Here is a 14,905-nt window from a genome sequence, read left to right on the forward strand (position 1 = left end):
GGAGTTTAAAGGCTACTTGCTGAGAGAAATAATGTATATCTGGAATGTTTTACATGTCTTAGCATTAATCTCCACCTAGATATCCTGCATCAGCTTTCTGTAGTTTTTATTTTTACTGTATTTATCTTCCCAAAAATGAACCAGTCCACTTTAATATTATTCATTGCTACTACTTAAAATTAGATCTTTATGTGCGGCACCCAAAGCTGAAAATGAAGGCGGGCACCATGTAAAATAGCTTAACTGCTTTTCCTGGTCTCGCAGTGGTTTCGTAAAATACAGCCATAAATTTAGTAAAACAAAAAACAAAAAAGAAAGAAATAACACGCTTCATTAATGACAAGATTTTGCGATCCAGTGTTAAATAAATGTTTAAGACAGACATTTTCTGGAGTGACATAAGTACGAAAGAAGACAGAAAGAAAGAGATGGAGGGAATCACAAAGTGTCTCGACTCTGGGTTGAATCTCCCTCCAATGGCTCATGAAGAGAGCTCCTCTCCCATTCCCACATACCACGGTCCTTTTTGCTGCTGCTTGCAAAGACACTCTCCTTTATCAGCTAGTTTTTGCTTGAGTGAACCGCGCCTGAGCCCTTTTGTTTTTTCATAGATTGCGGCTCTTTGTTCTCCCAAGTTTTCTCTCTCACTCTTCCTCACCCTCTTTCCCAATCTGCCTCTCTCCCTCTTCCCCTTCACTCTCTCCATCTCACTCTTTTTTTTTTTATTACCATTTAAAACCAGGGCTGAAGTGAAGCGGAAGCTGACCACAGTGGACACCGGTCTCAGTGTCCACAAGTTCCCCTCAGCTCCGTGTGAAAAACGAGTAAAGAACAATTAATAAATAACAACAGATGTTGAGCACTTGGTGTGATTTACAGGAATACTTGGAGGACTTGTGAATCATCAAAGAACCCTTCTCCTTCTCTGTCGCTGTGCTTTCACACAAGCCAACTGGGAGATGCAAAGGATGGGAAACTTGTGTTTGTTTCTGTATGTGCTGGCTTGTCATGCAACATACTCTGGACAGAAATATAAACAAATAATCTGTTTGCAAAGAAACATCTGCTATAATCTAAACTATCTTTTATAAACTAAGAACTCAATTGAAATATCACCGCTGACGATGAAAAAAAAAAAAAAAACTCTTTCAGTGACTCAATTTCTCAAGAGAACTTGGTCCCCAAAAAAAGGAGAAGAAGAAAAAAAAAAAACTTGAATCCACAAATGCCCAAATACGCCCAGACTCCACTGTTAACTGTCTTGTAGCCTCTCTCTGTCTTTCTCGGGGGACTTCAGGCTTGAATACTGCCCATTTTATTTGTTGGACAACTTGGGAGCTGAGAGCCTGGGGCATTACCATGAGAATGCCGAGTGTTAGCCGTGAGCTGACAAAGCCGGCCCCCCTCCCTCCTCCGGGGCCCCTGCACTGATGGACACTCACTCGTAAACTGAAAGAATGCTTACCATTGTCTGACCCAAAGGGCTCCCCTGCCACCACCACCACCACCACCACCACCGCCACCGCCTGCCCGCCCTCCGTTCTACCCACCCACCATCCAGTTGCTGCTGCAGCCATCTCCTCTCTCTCCATCCCTCCCTTGCTGGCTGCATCTCTCTCTCTCACTTTCTCTCTTTGAATTTCTCTGTCAGGACAACCCCCTCCGGTCCCTCTCTGGGCCCTAAAAGAACTCTATTACTGACCGCTGCTGTCAGTCACAGCACCCACTGACAGACTACTGAAAGCCCAACTGTATGTCTCCATCTAGCATGTGTTAAAAGTTACAGACCCCTCCAAAAGCTCTAGTCTGCAACGCAAGTCAGATGGAAGCAATGACAGCAAAGGGAGAGCCAAGACTTTCTATGAAATGTTTTAATATGCAAAAAATAAAAAAATAAAAAAATGGGTTAAATATTCCAAGACTTACGGTAAATAGGCGGAGCCTCCCTGTAGTTTGGCCCCTTCCCAAAAACAGTCCAATGGGGTGATTATCATACACGGGAATAGCTTGTCAATCATCTGGGATCAGGAAATAGAAAGGAAACATGATTAAACATCACAAATCTGGGAAAAAATATGTATGAACATGAATTAAAATAAATCAGTTTGTTCCTTTGTCAACTCACCCTTTCAATCATGACATTTTCTATGATGGGGACTCCTGATTTATAGCATATTTTGTTAAGATCCCACGATCTAGGAGAAAGAAAATACATTTTTATTTACAACCTTTATTGAAGCCTTAACTTGCAACAATAAAATCGTTCACACAAGATATCCATGGTCTGCTTACTTTCCAAACAGCGACACCTGAACCTTGCTGGCAGACAGTGCGGCTTCCATGTGAACCAGCAAAGCCTCCTGGGTAAGAATATTGGTGCCCTCTTCTTTGGGTGTCTGGATAAGCATCTGTGAGGTAAATACTGACTCCTCTCCCTGCTTCTCCCTGGTGTAGCGAAGCTCCGTGCTCACCCGACTGCCAGCTAGAAGACAAAGAATAAAGAATAGCTTGATTCCAAATTTCTGATTTATAGATAGATCAATAGATACATTAACAGAGAATTTCTTACAAAGGCACACACATACACACATTGGGATTGTATAACAAAGTGTCTTGCGTGCATACATATGCACACACACTTACACAAGAACACACACATATATCGACCAACGCCCTTGGCCCTCGCCAGTGTTGGTTTTGAAGGCACTTCACACAAGCCAGCGTCTGGCCAAGAGAAATGAGTAATACAGCTTCTCATTGGCTCCTTCTGTGAAACAGATGTGCCCTGTTAGTTAGGAAAACCAGCCTTCTGATGCCCCGAAAACCCCTCTACCACTCTGCTCAGGGCAGCAGATCTGGACAAAGACATTGTGGGTACGTAAAAAAGGATCATGACGAACAGCCGATGAACTCTCTTTCTTTGCCTTTGAGGCAGCTTAGATGAAAAACTTCAGTAGACATTAACGACTATGAAAATGAAGAGAAGAGAAGAGAAGAGAACACACAATCAAAGTTATAAGGAGATAAAGTAAGAGAGTGAGAAATATGAATGTCAAAGGTGGTGATGAACAGAAAAGAGATAAAAAAAAAAAACACAGAGAGAGAGGGAGCTATGTAGTGCTGTGTGGTAGACTCCAGCCCCCTAATTACAGAAGGTTGCCCTGAAAAGAGTTTGCCAGCCGGGGGGATCTGTGCCTGTGCCAAGTGGACATGAAACATGCCGCGCTGGATCACAGAGGGCCCGTCTGCCCCTCTTGCTGTCCCACTACATGACAACCCCAGAGAGAGAGAAAGAGAGGGAGGGAAGGGGAGCGGGTGGAGGGGGGTGTGGGGGAGTGTGGAAAAAGGGGCTACCTCCTTCTTAATTCTAACTCTTGTCACTCTTTTACTCACTTTCACTGCCCTGCACTCCATCCTGACTTCACGTCTTTTATCATATCTCTCTGTTCTCATCCTAATACTGTCTATATCTCCTGCGTCTGTCTTTCTCTCTGTCTGTCTCTCTCTCTCTCTCTCTCTCTCTCTCTTTCACTCTTTCCCTCACACTCTCTGCACCTCCCCCAGCCTGGAGCGGGCTCCTGTAATTGATGGGGAGAAAAGAAAAAACAAACTATTCAGCCTACGCCGTGAAAAGTGTGAGATCAGGTTAGAACTCTGGGCCTCGGAGACACACTCCAATATTTCTAGGCTTCGCTTTCAAGGCTTTAATTACCTACGCTGGGGCTCGAGAATATCAGGTCACCTCGTTTATTTGCAGTCATGGGTGTCGTTTTTTTTTTAAGTGTCTGGCTCAGTGCATCCCAAAAGAAAATACCTCCAAATGGGACATGTTCTTGTTGGGTATTCTTTGCACATCTGGTCTTACAAATCTTTTAAAGTCTTTAAGTATTTATAAAGCTTTTATTCCAAGGGAACCACAACAAAAAGATGTCGAACAAGTAATTTCCTGAAGACTTTTGGAGACTTGCGGTTGAGAAAATTAAGTAAACGTTTTTCAAAAAGAGTGCTGGTTCTTTGAGTTTATTTGACTTTTATTAAACTGTTTTCACACTGCCAAGTACATGTACAAAGTGATGAGGCACGATGTAAGAACAGTCCTTGGACATATAGTTCCCCATGACTCCACTCAGTTTCCTTGCCGCACAGATTTCCAATCAAAAAAAAAAAAAAAAAGGCTACTACAAAATGGAACCCTTTCCGTTCGTGGACTTCTTTGACATCTGTTAAACCTTTTTTGACATTTCGTATGTTAACCTCTGCAGCGTGGGGTTTTGATCCCAACAGGAACTGGGTGGCTCGGAGAGACTCTGGCTCTGTAATTACAGGCCTCCTGAAGTAAATTATAGCTATTTGTGTCTCGTTCCTCCCATCTGGACCACCCAGGCAGCCAGTCCTCTCTCTTCTCTCTCTCTCTCTTTCTCGCCTTCTCTCCTCAACCCCTGGTCCGGCCCCAACCACCCAACTTTGAGCTTCGCAACTACTTTGCTCAGTTTAACTCTGCTCAGTTCACTGCTCGCACCAGAAGAAACCATCTCCTTTCTTTTCTTATCTGTCTTTCTTTCTATCTCCTGGTCTCTCTTCTCCTCTTCCTCCCTCTTTCTCATTTTCTACTTCTTTCTCTTTGTCACTCTTTTTCAATCCCCCCTACCCTCTCCCTTCACTCAGCTTGCGCTCTGCACAGCCTTAAAGAGACAGTTCCCGGAAATTTTCCCACCCTCGGTAGAAAGCGCCTTTGAGTGTGGGGCTCTAACACCCCAGTGGCTGGTAATTTTATTACATGAGCAATTTTCTAACATGAAATATTAGTCTATGTCTGGCAAGATGATCAAAAATGAGAAAAAAAAAAGATCACAACTGTCTAAATCATATCTACAGTTCTTTCATCAGATGTTTTTGAGAAACTCGACCACCCTCTTACAAATTTTTGCGAACAACTTGACTCTGTTTGGCGAAACAGATGAATTCATTTACTAACTTCACCACTAAAAGCACTTTCACAACAGTTACGACACTGGGAAAGTGTGCGAAAAATATTATAACAAGCCCTGACACGGTTTCATGGCTATGGGTGTACAATTATAATGTTTGCATGTGTGTGTGTGTGTGTGTGTGTGTGTGTGTCTGTGTCTGTGTGTGTATGTGCATGTGCATGTGCATGTGCATGTGCATGCATGTGACTGTGTGTGTGTGCACCAGTGTAAAAACTGGACCCTGTCTCCATCAACCTCAGTCATTTCCTGCCCACCTGACCCTTCCATTCCCAAAAGCCGAACACCCAGAATCCCTTAACTCCGTGAAAAATGTGCAGCTTCTCACATCTGGCTTCTAGGACAAAGCCAAGACCACCTTTAAAGTGCTGTGTTTCAAATTTATTCTATTCTGTTCTATTCTGTTCTATTCTATTCTACTCTACTCTATTCTATTCTATTCTATTCTATTCTGCCTTCGTGTCTTACAGGCCTAGTCCCAGTTCCAGGCCATGCTAGGTCAGACCAGGCCACCTTCAAAGTTCACTGTGGTAGATTAGCTGGATTAGGGGGCCTCTGAAAGGCCCCATGCTGCTATGGAGGAAGACTCAAGATGAAGAGGGCTGTAAGTGACATGTATGCAGTTACCTGCTATGTACAGCATTGGAAATTACCTCTTCCTGATTTCCACAGCATGAGAACATGAGAGGAAATGTACATCTGATTTCTTCCACAAAACCCTCACTGATAATAGATTTTAAGGAAAAATATTTCTGACCAGCACAAAGTAGCAAGAATATATATATAAAAAAAAGAAAGCTATCCGTCAGCTGCCGTCTTCCATACATCGTTTACTTTATCTCTCAACCCTTTTTTTTTCACAATGTCCTCCAATAGAGGCCCTTTATGTCTTTAGATTTTCAGCTAAGGAGCCAAATGAGAAATTCATTCTCTTGGCCTGGTACCCAGCGACAAAAAAAAAAAAAACCTCTTGCTCCTTTTGTCACATGTGGACCCACCAGAATCAGGGCTGTGTCCCACTTTGGGTCCTCAGCCTGGCCCTGCCCTGTGCCATTCCCTAGCCAGGGCACCCCCAGCAGATGGGCCGTTCCTCCATACAATCCTTCAGTACAGCAGCTCCAGACTGAATGCAGACCCTTTTGTCATTCAACCCCTCAATTTCTTTCAGATGTTTCCCAACAAACAGCAGAATAAAATAAAGAGGGAACGTTTTTTCACAACAAAAGCAAATGGACCAAAACTTTCCCAGCCTGTAAAACAATGCCAGGGCTGGCTGTGGGAGGGTGAGGCTGGGGGCAAGAAAGAGAAGCTGGCACTTTGCTATCTTACCTATAGAAATACAATGTGTGTGTGTGTGTGTGTGTGTGTGTCTTAACACAAACACTGTATCTGTTCATCAATCTTCAAAGACAGTTGTATTATTATTATAGGAAGATAAAAAAAAAAAAACGCATCAGTGAGTGAACACAAGAAGACAAAATGATCACCTTCAATCTGTTGAAATCCAGCAGTTCCCACCATGATGAAAAAACACAACCACTCTGAGATCACAACTTAAAAACAGTATAAAACGGCGAAAACAACATGAAAAATCAGTTTCACTTACATTCTATTCAGATGTGCCAGTGGTGTTAGCCACCACACATAAATTTCCACCAGGGTTGGCATTTAGGCACTTTCTATTTCCATATGTATAGGCTTGCCTCTGCTAATTATGCTAATCATGGGCAGTGTTGGCCACTGTGAAAAATAGTCACATTAGACACTCCACTGACTGCTAATACTGCTTAATGTGTGGTTGAAACATACATTCATCCCTGCCTGAAAGGCAAAATTTTTCCACGTTGCTGGTCTCATTCAGACGAGAAATGAATTTATTGAGCCCAAGAACCATTTCTTTTTTCCCTCCCAAGTACCAAGAAAATGTTCAGTCTCTCTCCATCTCCCTCTCCCTTTACTTTTTATACTTTCATGGTGTGAAGACAGAGGCAAATGGTGCAAACTCTAAGGTGACTGGTGTCGCTTTATTTTGCGTAGACCAAAGACAAAGGTTGCTCTTCAGCAAGGGAAGAAAGGGTGCCACGCTATATTGATTGAGTTTTCATTATCCTGTTTTCGGCTGCATTGCAGCCTTTCAGGATATTGCATTCAGTGTTGCAAAGAGTCTGACAGTCCAGTGCCCTTTTTCCAAAAGCGTTGGCACCAAAATAACAGTATAAAGGTATAGTATCTCTGTAAATGTGGCTGTGTTTGAAATCCAGTCGCCACATGATGAATATTTGTGTTTTATAACTGTAATGATACAAGACAAGTAGAGAGCAGTCTGTGTGTTTCCTGTATCTTGGAAGCAAAGCCATGTGTCTGTCATATGCACATGTATCTATAGCTGCTCAATGTGTGTTTATTTGTTGGGGGGTGGTCTCAGTCTGACTGTTGAAGAGTGTGTGTGTGTGTTGGGGGGGATGCTGAGAAAGGGGATGGAATGAGGGAGACTTGGATTGAAGGATGGAGGTAAGGGGGGTGAAATAAACATTTAGAAGTGACCCAGGTTGACTCTGGTCTTGTTTGTTCTCTCTACCAGTGAGGTCCTGGGCCCTGAGCGCTGGGAGTTTATTTATCTAGCTGGGGCACCACCGCGCACTATTCACCTCCAATAATGCCTCATAGAGCTCTCTTTCTCTGTCTGAACTGGGGCGCTGTGTGCGCTCCGATGAATTATAGCATTTACCTGCTGTGCCGCTCTGAGGTTTGTTTAGAGAAACTGCTCCAAACACAGAAATGCCCACGTGTGCATTCGCTCATTTGCGCAAACTCAGGGGTGATTTCTCTCAACCAGACTCTGTCAGTGTCTTTTAATGAATCTGTTTCTGGGTCTCCTCATATCTCCAAAAGATCTTGTCTGATTTCATTGCTAGCTGGCTAGGCTAGTACTTCAGTCTCTGTAGTATGTATGTGTGGATCTTTACTTCCCCCTTTTCTGTCCTCTTTCTACATGGCCTCTTTATGGGACATGTGGTGCGCCTGCTATCTGGACAGGACCTGTCTCACTGCACTCATATTTGGACAGCTTGAGTCTGTGTACATGTCTGTCATGCTTTACCCAAACTCTGCCAAGAAAGATGAGTTTAGTTAATGTAAGTGTAAACACCACTACTTTAACATGGAGGCCATTTCTTTCCCCTCTCTCTCTCTCTTTCTCTCTCAAACAAGCTTTTTCAAGTGGGTCTTTGTGTGGGAGAAAAAGTGAGCTGAAAAAGTCTCACCATTTAATACGTGACTTAAAAACAATCATCCAAACGCACTGCATGAAAAAAACCCCCAAAAAACTAGAGTTTCACAGGTTTTTTTCAAGCCTAAGCAAGCAACCTCTCTCTCAGCCTCCCACAGCCCTTTGTGGTGAGAGAAAGACAAGCATGAGACAGTCTCACATTTGATGTTTGTTCACGTGAGACAGGCACAAACACAAGCAGAAAAAAAAAGTGTCAGCCAGCCATAAACCTTCCACCCTGTTCCTGCCCCAACCCCCCAATGTCTCCTCTCATCCTTCTCTTCTTCCTGCACCTCTTTTTACGATCTCTCTCTTGGACAATACAAGCTGGCTCACACGTTGCACAGCTCACACCAACTTTCACACTCAAAGGTGAGCTGGATATATCGGCAAAAACACTATGAAAGACTTCATCATTTACATTGAATTTAGGGAAATTTGGGAATGAAAAAAAAATGTAATAAAATGTAGTAGTGTCTTCTCTTCATTGGCTGCCAGTATTTGCTTTACTTTCCAAAAACAGAATAAAGAAAAAAAGATACTTTGTAATACATCAATTTAAGAAAACAGCTTACAAAACAAGACCTGTGTGAGTAATTGAAAACATTTTGATGGGTGATGTCTGTCTCAGATTCTCCTCAGTGACCGAGCAGTAAGCCAGAAATAGTCCTTAATCCCCTTGTCAGACTAAACACCCTGATACTGTGGCTTTTATTCTCACCTACACAGGTGTGAGGACTGAAGGCATGATTAACCCTTCTATTTTTTTTTTTTTTGCGGCATGTCCTCTTTGCAGATGCACACGTTTCTAGACAGGTATCCTTGAGGCAAAAACGATATGAATAAAAGCTGCCATGTCAGTGTAGGAAAGTATAGTGTAAGAGTATGCTTAGGAACGCAGGTATGCATTGCACAAAAACTAACTTTTCCTCCCATTCTGTCTCTCTGTCTACTCTTTCTAGACACAGACTGCACTGCTGTGCTCTGATTCTCTGTGTTTTGGTGCTGTAGGAGGGAGGAAGCAATTAAAAAAGCCCTGGTGGCCTGACTTCACAGAGCAGGCGGACAGACAGGTAGAAATATAAACAGACACACACAAAGCACAGGCAGACACATGGGCATGCAGTCAGGAAATTCAGGCGGGCAGACATTCGGCCAGGCACGCTGTACGCACCAAAGGTGGCAAAGACGACAAGTGTATGTGTTTGTGTACGTGTGAATACTGTGGGGGCAGCTTCAAGTATGAATATATGATGGGAAGCATATGCCCCTAACACATTCACACGTATTCACACACAGCTTACACCATGCTGGCAGAGTGTTAACACGTAAGGTGTCAATTCACAGCTAGTTCATTGTGAACAAATTAGGATACAAGTGGCAAAGCTTTGCTTATGCCGCATTTAAGAAGAGCTGTTCAATAAGATTCATGTTCGGATATGATGGAAATGACTTTCAGGTTCATGTTTGTTATGACATTTCTTTGGAGTTGAGGTATTTAGACAAAAACAATACAATAAAACTCCATAACTAATGTAAAAAGCATTTTGAGTCTCTTGATATGAAATCATCTGTCTTATTAGCGAGCATGTCATTCCTCCCTCTTGGGTTCTGGCTTATGTGCAATGGTGCGTGTGTGTGTGTTTTTCTGTGTTTGTGTGTGTGTGTGTGAGAGAGAGAGCGGCAGAGGGAGAACTAACCTCTCCTTGTTACTGAACCACTTTACTCTCCATTGAGGCCCTAGCAGCTTTGTCAATGGGCTATTGGTGGAAACAAGGCAGGCAGAAACTTTAGAAACATGGCCACGGCCTCTTAAAGGCACAGCATTCCTTTTCAGCCCCCCGGTTCAACTCTCTCAATCCCACAGCAAAACAACTGGCACACAAACATCTAAACATCTCCTTTAAGAGATGGCTCTGCCAATTAGCTCAAGAGGTAATCCTGAAGCTTTACACTAACCAGAATGAAACCAAAGAAAAAGGAGACTGTGGAAATTCAAACTCTTGTTACTTGTTTTTGCAGGAGATTGAGGGTTTTCCTTCCAACCTCAAGATAATCATTTCAGTGACAACATTTATAGAGATTTATTTTTAAATCTGCCTGATCGAGGAATTTATTTAAAGTCCTGTGCATGTGAAGCGAACAGCCTGCAAACACTTCTCCTGACACCAGCAGTGTGTGATTCCTCCGACACCTCCGTTCAGCTCCTGTGGGAGCCGCCTGTCCGCGTCCTCTAGTGACATGGTGGGCCTAAAAACCCTATAGAGTCTGTTTATATTCACCAACTGCTGTGGCGCTTTTAGAGCGTGCAAAACAGGTGGGTAAACTTCAGCTGCATTCACTTATATTTTTTCTTCTTGTGTGGAGGAGGAGGAGGAGGAAGAGGGAGGGGGTTTATGGAGGTGGTGCCTGCTTGCCTGCCTGCCTGCTTGCCTCTTGTTGAATGGAATCCAAGAATAGTTAGGGACCACACAGGGAGCCGAGGGGGGAGGGGTCAGAGCCCTCAAAGATGGCTAACCATTCACACAGTCCATCTGCTGCGGGGATCAGCCCCGGCACTGAAAGCCTGGGGGTTTAAAAGGAATTTGGCCAGTGTGAAAAACCAAATAAAGCTGCCTCTGCCCCTGAAAATGCACAGATAACCTAAACCTAAAACGCACTGAGAGAGGGTAAAAGAGAGCAGTGTCAAATGTAGAGAAGGTTTGTGAATAAGCGCAAAATCACACACGCACACACACACAGCCGTCCTTGTAAAGCAAGCAGAAGACATTGTGTGTGTGTATGACAGGGGAATGCAGTCGTGTCAGAAATGTGTTTGGGTTTCTCGGGCTCACTGTGACTTATTAAGAAATGAACAGACATGAGCAAACGAAGCAAGCTTCAAGAACACGACAATCCTTTAGCGACACACAGAAGACAAAGACATGAAGTGCTAGTGACAAGGGAGTTAATACTGTGTCTACAAGCTATTTGGAATTTGAATTTATAAAAACAATGTGTGTAATGGCCATTTCCAACCAGACATATACTGACAAACAACTCAACATCAGCCTCTACCTTGTTGCTGCTCCAGTCAAAGCAGTCAGTCAGTCAGTCACTGAACACCTAGTGCCCTCCCATGGCACTGAGATGACACTAACATTGCCACCCTACATCTTCCCACCAGCCACTGCTGCCATTCAAACTCTAGTTAAACCCAGTGGGGGGAAAAAAAACACAAGTTCATCAAAAATGTGCAAATTACTATAAACTGAGTATAAAAGTCAGTAAATCCAGCCACGAGGCTAAGACCGGCCTCACAGAATGATGGTTTACCTGAAGGATGCACTTCGGGGTGTTGTATTAGAGTGAGAGACAGTCACACAACACCAGACACTGGTGCAACACTAACAGCACTTCTTAAGGGTTTGCAAACGTCGCTCAGAAGGAGAAACACATGCTGTATCAAATGAAAGATATCTTAAACTCACCTTCCACCCATAGCTGTTCGATGTCCGTTTCGATGGCTGCAACTCGGAGTCCCACAGACAGAGCCCCAAATACTAAGAGTCCAATAAAGAGGACCTTCCCACAGTGCCTCTGGATGTGGCAGCCCAGAGAGAACAAGAGGGCCTGGAACCTCGCCCGGATCCACAGAGGAGCTTTCTGACCTACCGCCTTACCCTGGATTTGAAGAAGGAGGGAGGGCGATAAAAGGAAAGCATTATTATTATCACCGTGTTACCATATATAAATAATCAATCATTGCACAGCTGTGCTCAAAGGCAGGTTTCATAGCTTGTGTCTCTGTCTGCAGTGTGAAGATTTTAGAACACATCTAGAGAGACATGGTGACAACAAATATCCAAAACATTAGATGAAACATGCGTCTGTATTCAGATAGAGGAATTGTTTAGTAGAATCTAAAATGAGAAAAAATATGAAATGGTGATAAGTTAAGGTGCTAAATAGCTGTGTTGTCATGTCCTGTGTGTGCTGTCAGACTCCAGCTAAAACCTCATGTCCGACAAATGTTCCTAATCCAGACTCAGGACAGAATCTCCGATGACACCACAGTGATTTGTAGCAGTATTCGTTTTATTTTGGAAACCAGTTCCTCGTAGCTTCAACTCAGAGAAACAGCAAGGAAAAAGACAAACATGAGTGCACTATTTTCACTCAGAGGAGTTATGAAATATCAGGTTATAGTTGCAGCCTGGAGGGTGGAAACTTTCAGGAACAATAGTGTAAAAGTTGTCACTTGATATTAAACACCTTATATGAATCTGATCTTTAGTGCTTGTCATACAAAGTTATCACCATATGTGCACTGGTGTGGAGAGAAAATACTGGTAGTTAACTTTCAGGGTAAGTTTGTTCATTTGCTTCTGCAAATGAGTATGAGCATAAACTAATACATACTAAAAGAATCAGTTCTTTACAAATGGAGTTTCAGTGGACATCTGTTTCCTTTTACTAACCTACATTACACAGTTTCCCCTCTAATTTTCAATCTAACTGTTTGAATCTCTGCTTTACTGCGAGTCATTCAGTCCCTGTGCAACAAATGTCACTGCTGCAGGAGACATTGCACTGGTGTTGTGGTTTCCCTCAGCAGTGCTGAAACACGTCCAAGCATCCGGGCGGTCCAAAGATGCTTTGTCAGATCAAACTCAATCAGTGAATTCCTTTACAGGACCCACCACATTTCCAAACAGACCCCGGGCCAGTGCGCTCTCCGCTGCCTGCACAAAGCCAAAAACACGCACAACACGACTGGGGATATGGGAACAAGCCCTCACTCTTTCACTCACTCACTGTGGCTTTAACAACAAACAACGACAACAAAAAAAATAGATTAATGAGAGTCTGGTCCATTCAGGTGAACAGCAAAGTTAACTGCTGCCAAATATGAAAAATCTTGTTAAATTGTTATCACTTCATTCCAGGAGGTTTCCAACATCTCATTCGAGCTCGGACCTCTAACCTATAAGTTTTTGTTTTCCCGGTAAACATGGAGCAGACAAAGTTTCTTTAGTCTACATCGACCTGTGATGACAGTTTCTTCACTTATTCGGTTAAGTGATGAACAGTGTAAGTGAACTACTTCTGATGTCGCTGTCGCCTCCCTCGGAGAGCTCCGGTGGTCTCCCGGACCCCCTGTTCGGGAGCCGCTGCTTCAGCCTACCCTACATCCCCACATGCGCCCTCGACTCACGATTAGATATCGGCTAAATCAGAAGCTGCCCGTGAAGGCTTTTCATTCACATCTGCCGACTGAATGAAAGCCGCCTTCACAGTAAACCCACACCAGCCTGCGAGCATTGAATCACCTTAGAGATCTGTTTAAGTGCGAAAGCAGCGTGGCAGTAGCTGGGTCTCCGGAGTAGGTCTGGGTTCGCAGGCGGCTGGGAGCGCGTATAACTCGGGGGTAAATCTCCAAAGACGCCGGCCCCTGGGACCCCGCGATCCGAGGCCATAGTCCAAAGAGGGTGAGCGGGGCGCGGAGCGAAGCGACAGAGAATCGGTGCGAGTTCAGAAAAAGCGACAATAATCCAACATAGAAGAGGAGCGCATCCAGCACCGCCGGCGACAAGTCAGAAGAACGTTTTCTAGTCTTCCTTGGAGCCAAATAAGTCTCGAAACTCCATCCCAACATTATGCGCCGAAATCCGTATAGATCCTTCAGTCTTCATTCGTCCCGACAGTTTATGAAACGACGTCTCAGCGAGGAGTAGTAGTAGTTGTAGTAGTAGTAGTAGTAGTAGCCTATGTCTGAGCCGTCCGTGTCAAGTCTAACTCCGATCCCGTAGCGGTAACATTTGGAGAAGTTCGCCTCTCGGCAAATCCTGAAAAGGGAGGTTTGATGGAAAAGTGCTCCGGCTCCCATTGGCCAAGGAAGAGGCAAATTACTTTGCAAACATCGCCTATTATTAGCTGCTAAGCAACAGCTCACCAAAGTGGAGAGAGAGGGGGACCACCCAGGCTGCTGCTGCCTGGGCTGGAGGGAGAGGAGGGGGGGAGGAGGAGGAGGGAGGAGGGAGGAGGGGAGGGAGAGAGGAACTCTTTCAATAAACTCTGCACAGCCGCGCACACACGCACACACACGCACACAAACACGTGTGCGCGCACACTCACGCACACAGCTTGCAGCCTGCCCGCCTCACTTGCTCTGTGAACATTATTCCCAGTGGCCGGGCCCTCCGGTTTGTAAGAGGCAATCGCACATGCCATCTATTGATATAACAGCGGCATGCACGCACACCATTTTCAGCTTTTCTGTTTCATCATCACGGTCCAATCAGTGAAAGAAAAAAAAAAAAAAAAGTTAATTCAGCTTTTTAGTCAAGAATGTAAACACGATTCTTTTCTCTTTTTTTTCCTCCTTTTTTTTTTTTTTTTCTTGGATGGGAGAATTACAGATCTTTCAACACGTTTCATATCACTTCAGGGCATCTCATGTTTGATGAGGTTTGGGAGCCTCACATTAGTTACAGAACACCCAAAAGACGTTTTTACCCTCTCAGGTCTTTGCTGTGAGTGCAGTTTGTTATAGGCAGTGGTGAGAAGGCGTGTGTGTGTGTGTGTGTGTGTGCATAGGTGTTTTAGCACTGACAGCTGTAACCTCACCTCTTGTGGCCAAAAGCTTCTAAAAGTAGGTTGACAGGTT

At 44.0% G+C, this 14,905-nt stretch overlaps 1 protein-coding gene and 1 long non-coding RNA gene across 2 annotated transcripts in view; one reads left to right on the top strand and one right to left on the bottom strand.

The window, feature by feature from the left end:
• The window catches only part of ptch2 (patched 2), a 30,576-nt gene extending 16,358 nt beyond the window's left edge, over positions 1–14,218 (bottom strand). Inside the window, exons 1-5 of the mRNA XM_071491829.1 lie at positions 13,569–14,218; positions 11,727–11,919; positions 2,293–2,482; positions 2,126–2,195; positions 1,927–2,018 (exon numbers count right to left, since the gene is read on the bottom strand). Of these exons, the coding sequence (XP_071347930.1) occupies positions 1,927–2,018; positions 2,126–2,195; positions 2,293–2,482; positions 11,727–11,919; positions 13,569–13,715 (692 nt within the window). The 5' untranslated portion in view covers positions 13,716–14,218. The remainder of the gene's footprint in view (positions 1–1,926; positions 2,019–2,125; positions 2,196–2,292; positions 2,483–11,726; positions 11,920–13,568) is intronic.
• LOC139629292 (uncharacterized) lies at positions 4,709–11,833 on the top strand. Its single transcript, XR_011692939.1, has 3 exons — positions 4,709–5,592; positions 9,219–9,329; positions 11,740–11,833. It is a non-coding gene; the product is annotated as an uncharacterized lncRNA (long non-coding RNA).
• Positions 14,219–14,905: the final 687 nt, after the last annotated feature.

Source organism: Trachinotus anak, unplaced genomic scaffold (genome assembly GCF_046630095.1).
Source record: "Trachinotus anak isolate AG129_WGS33_773 ecotype Australia unplaced genomic scaffold, CSIRO_AGI_Tana_v1 ptg000012l, whole genome shotgun sequence".
NCBI lineage: Eukaryota > Metazoa > Chordata > Actinopteri > Carangiformes > Carangidae > Trachinotus > Trachinotus anak.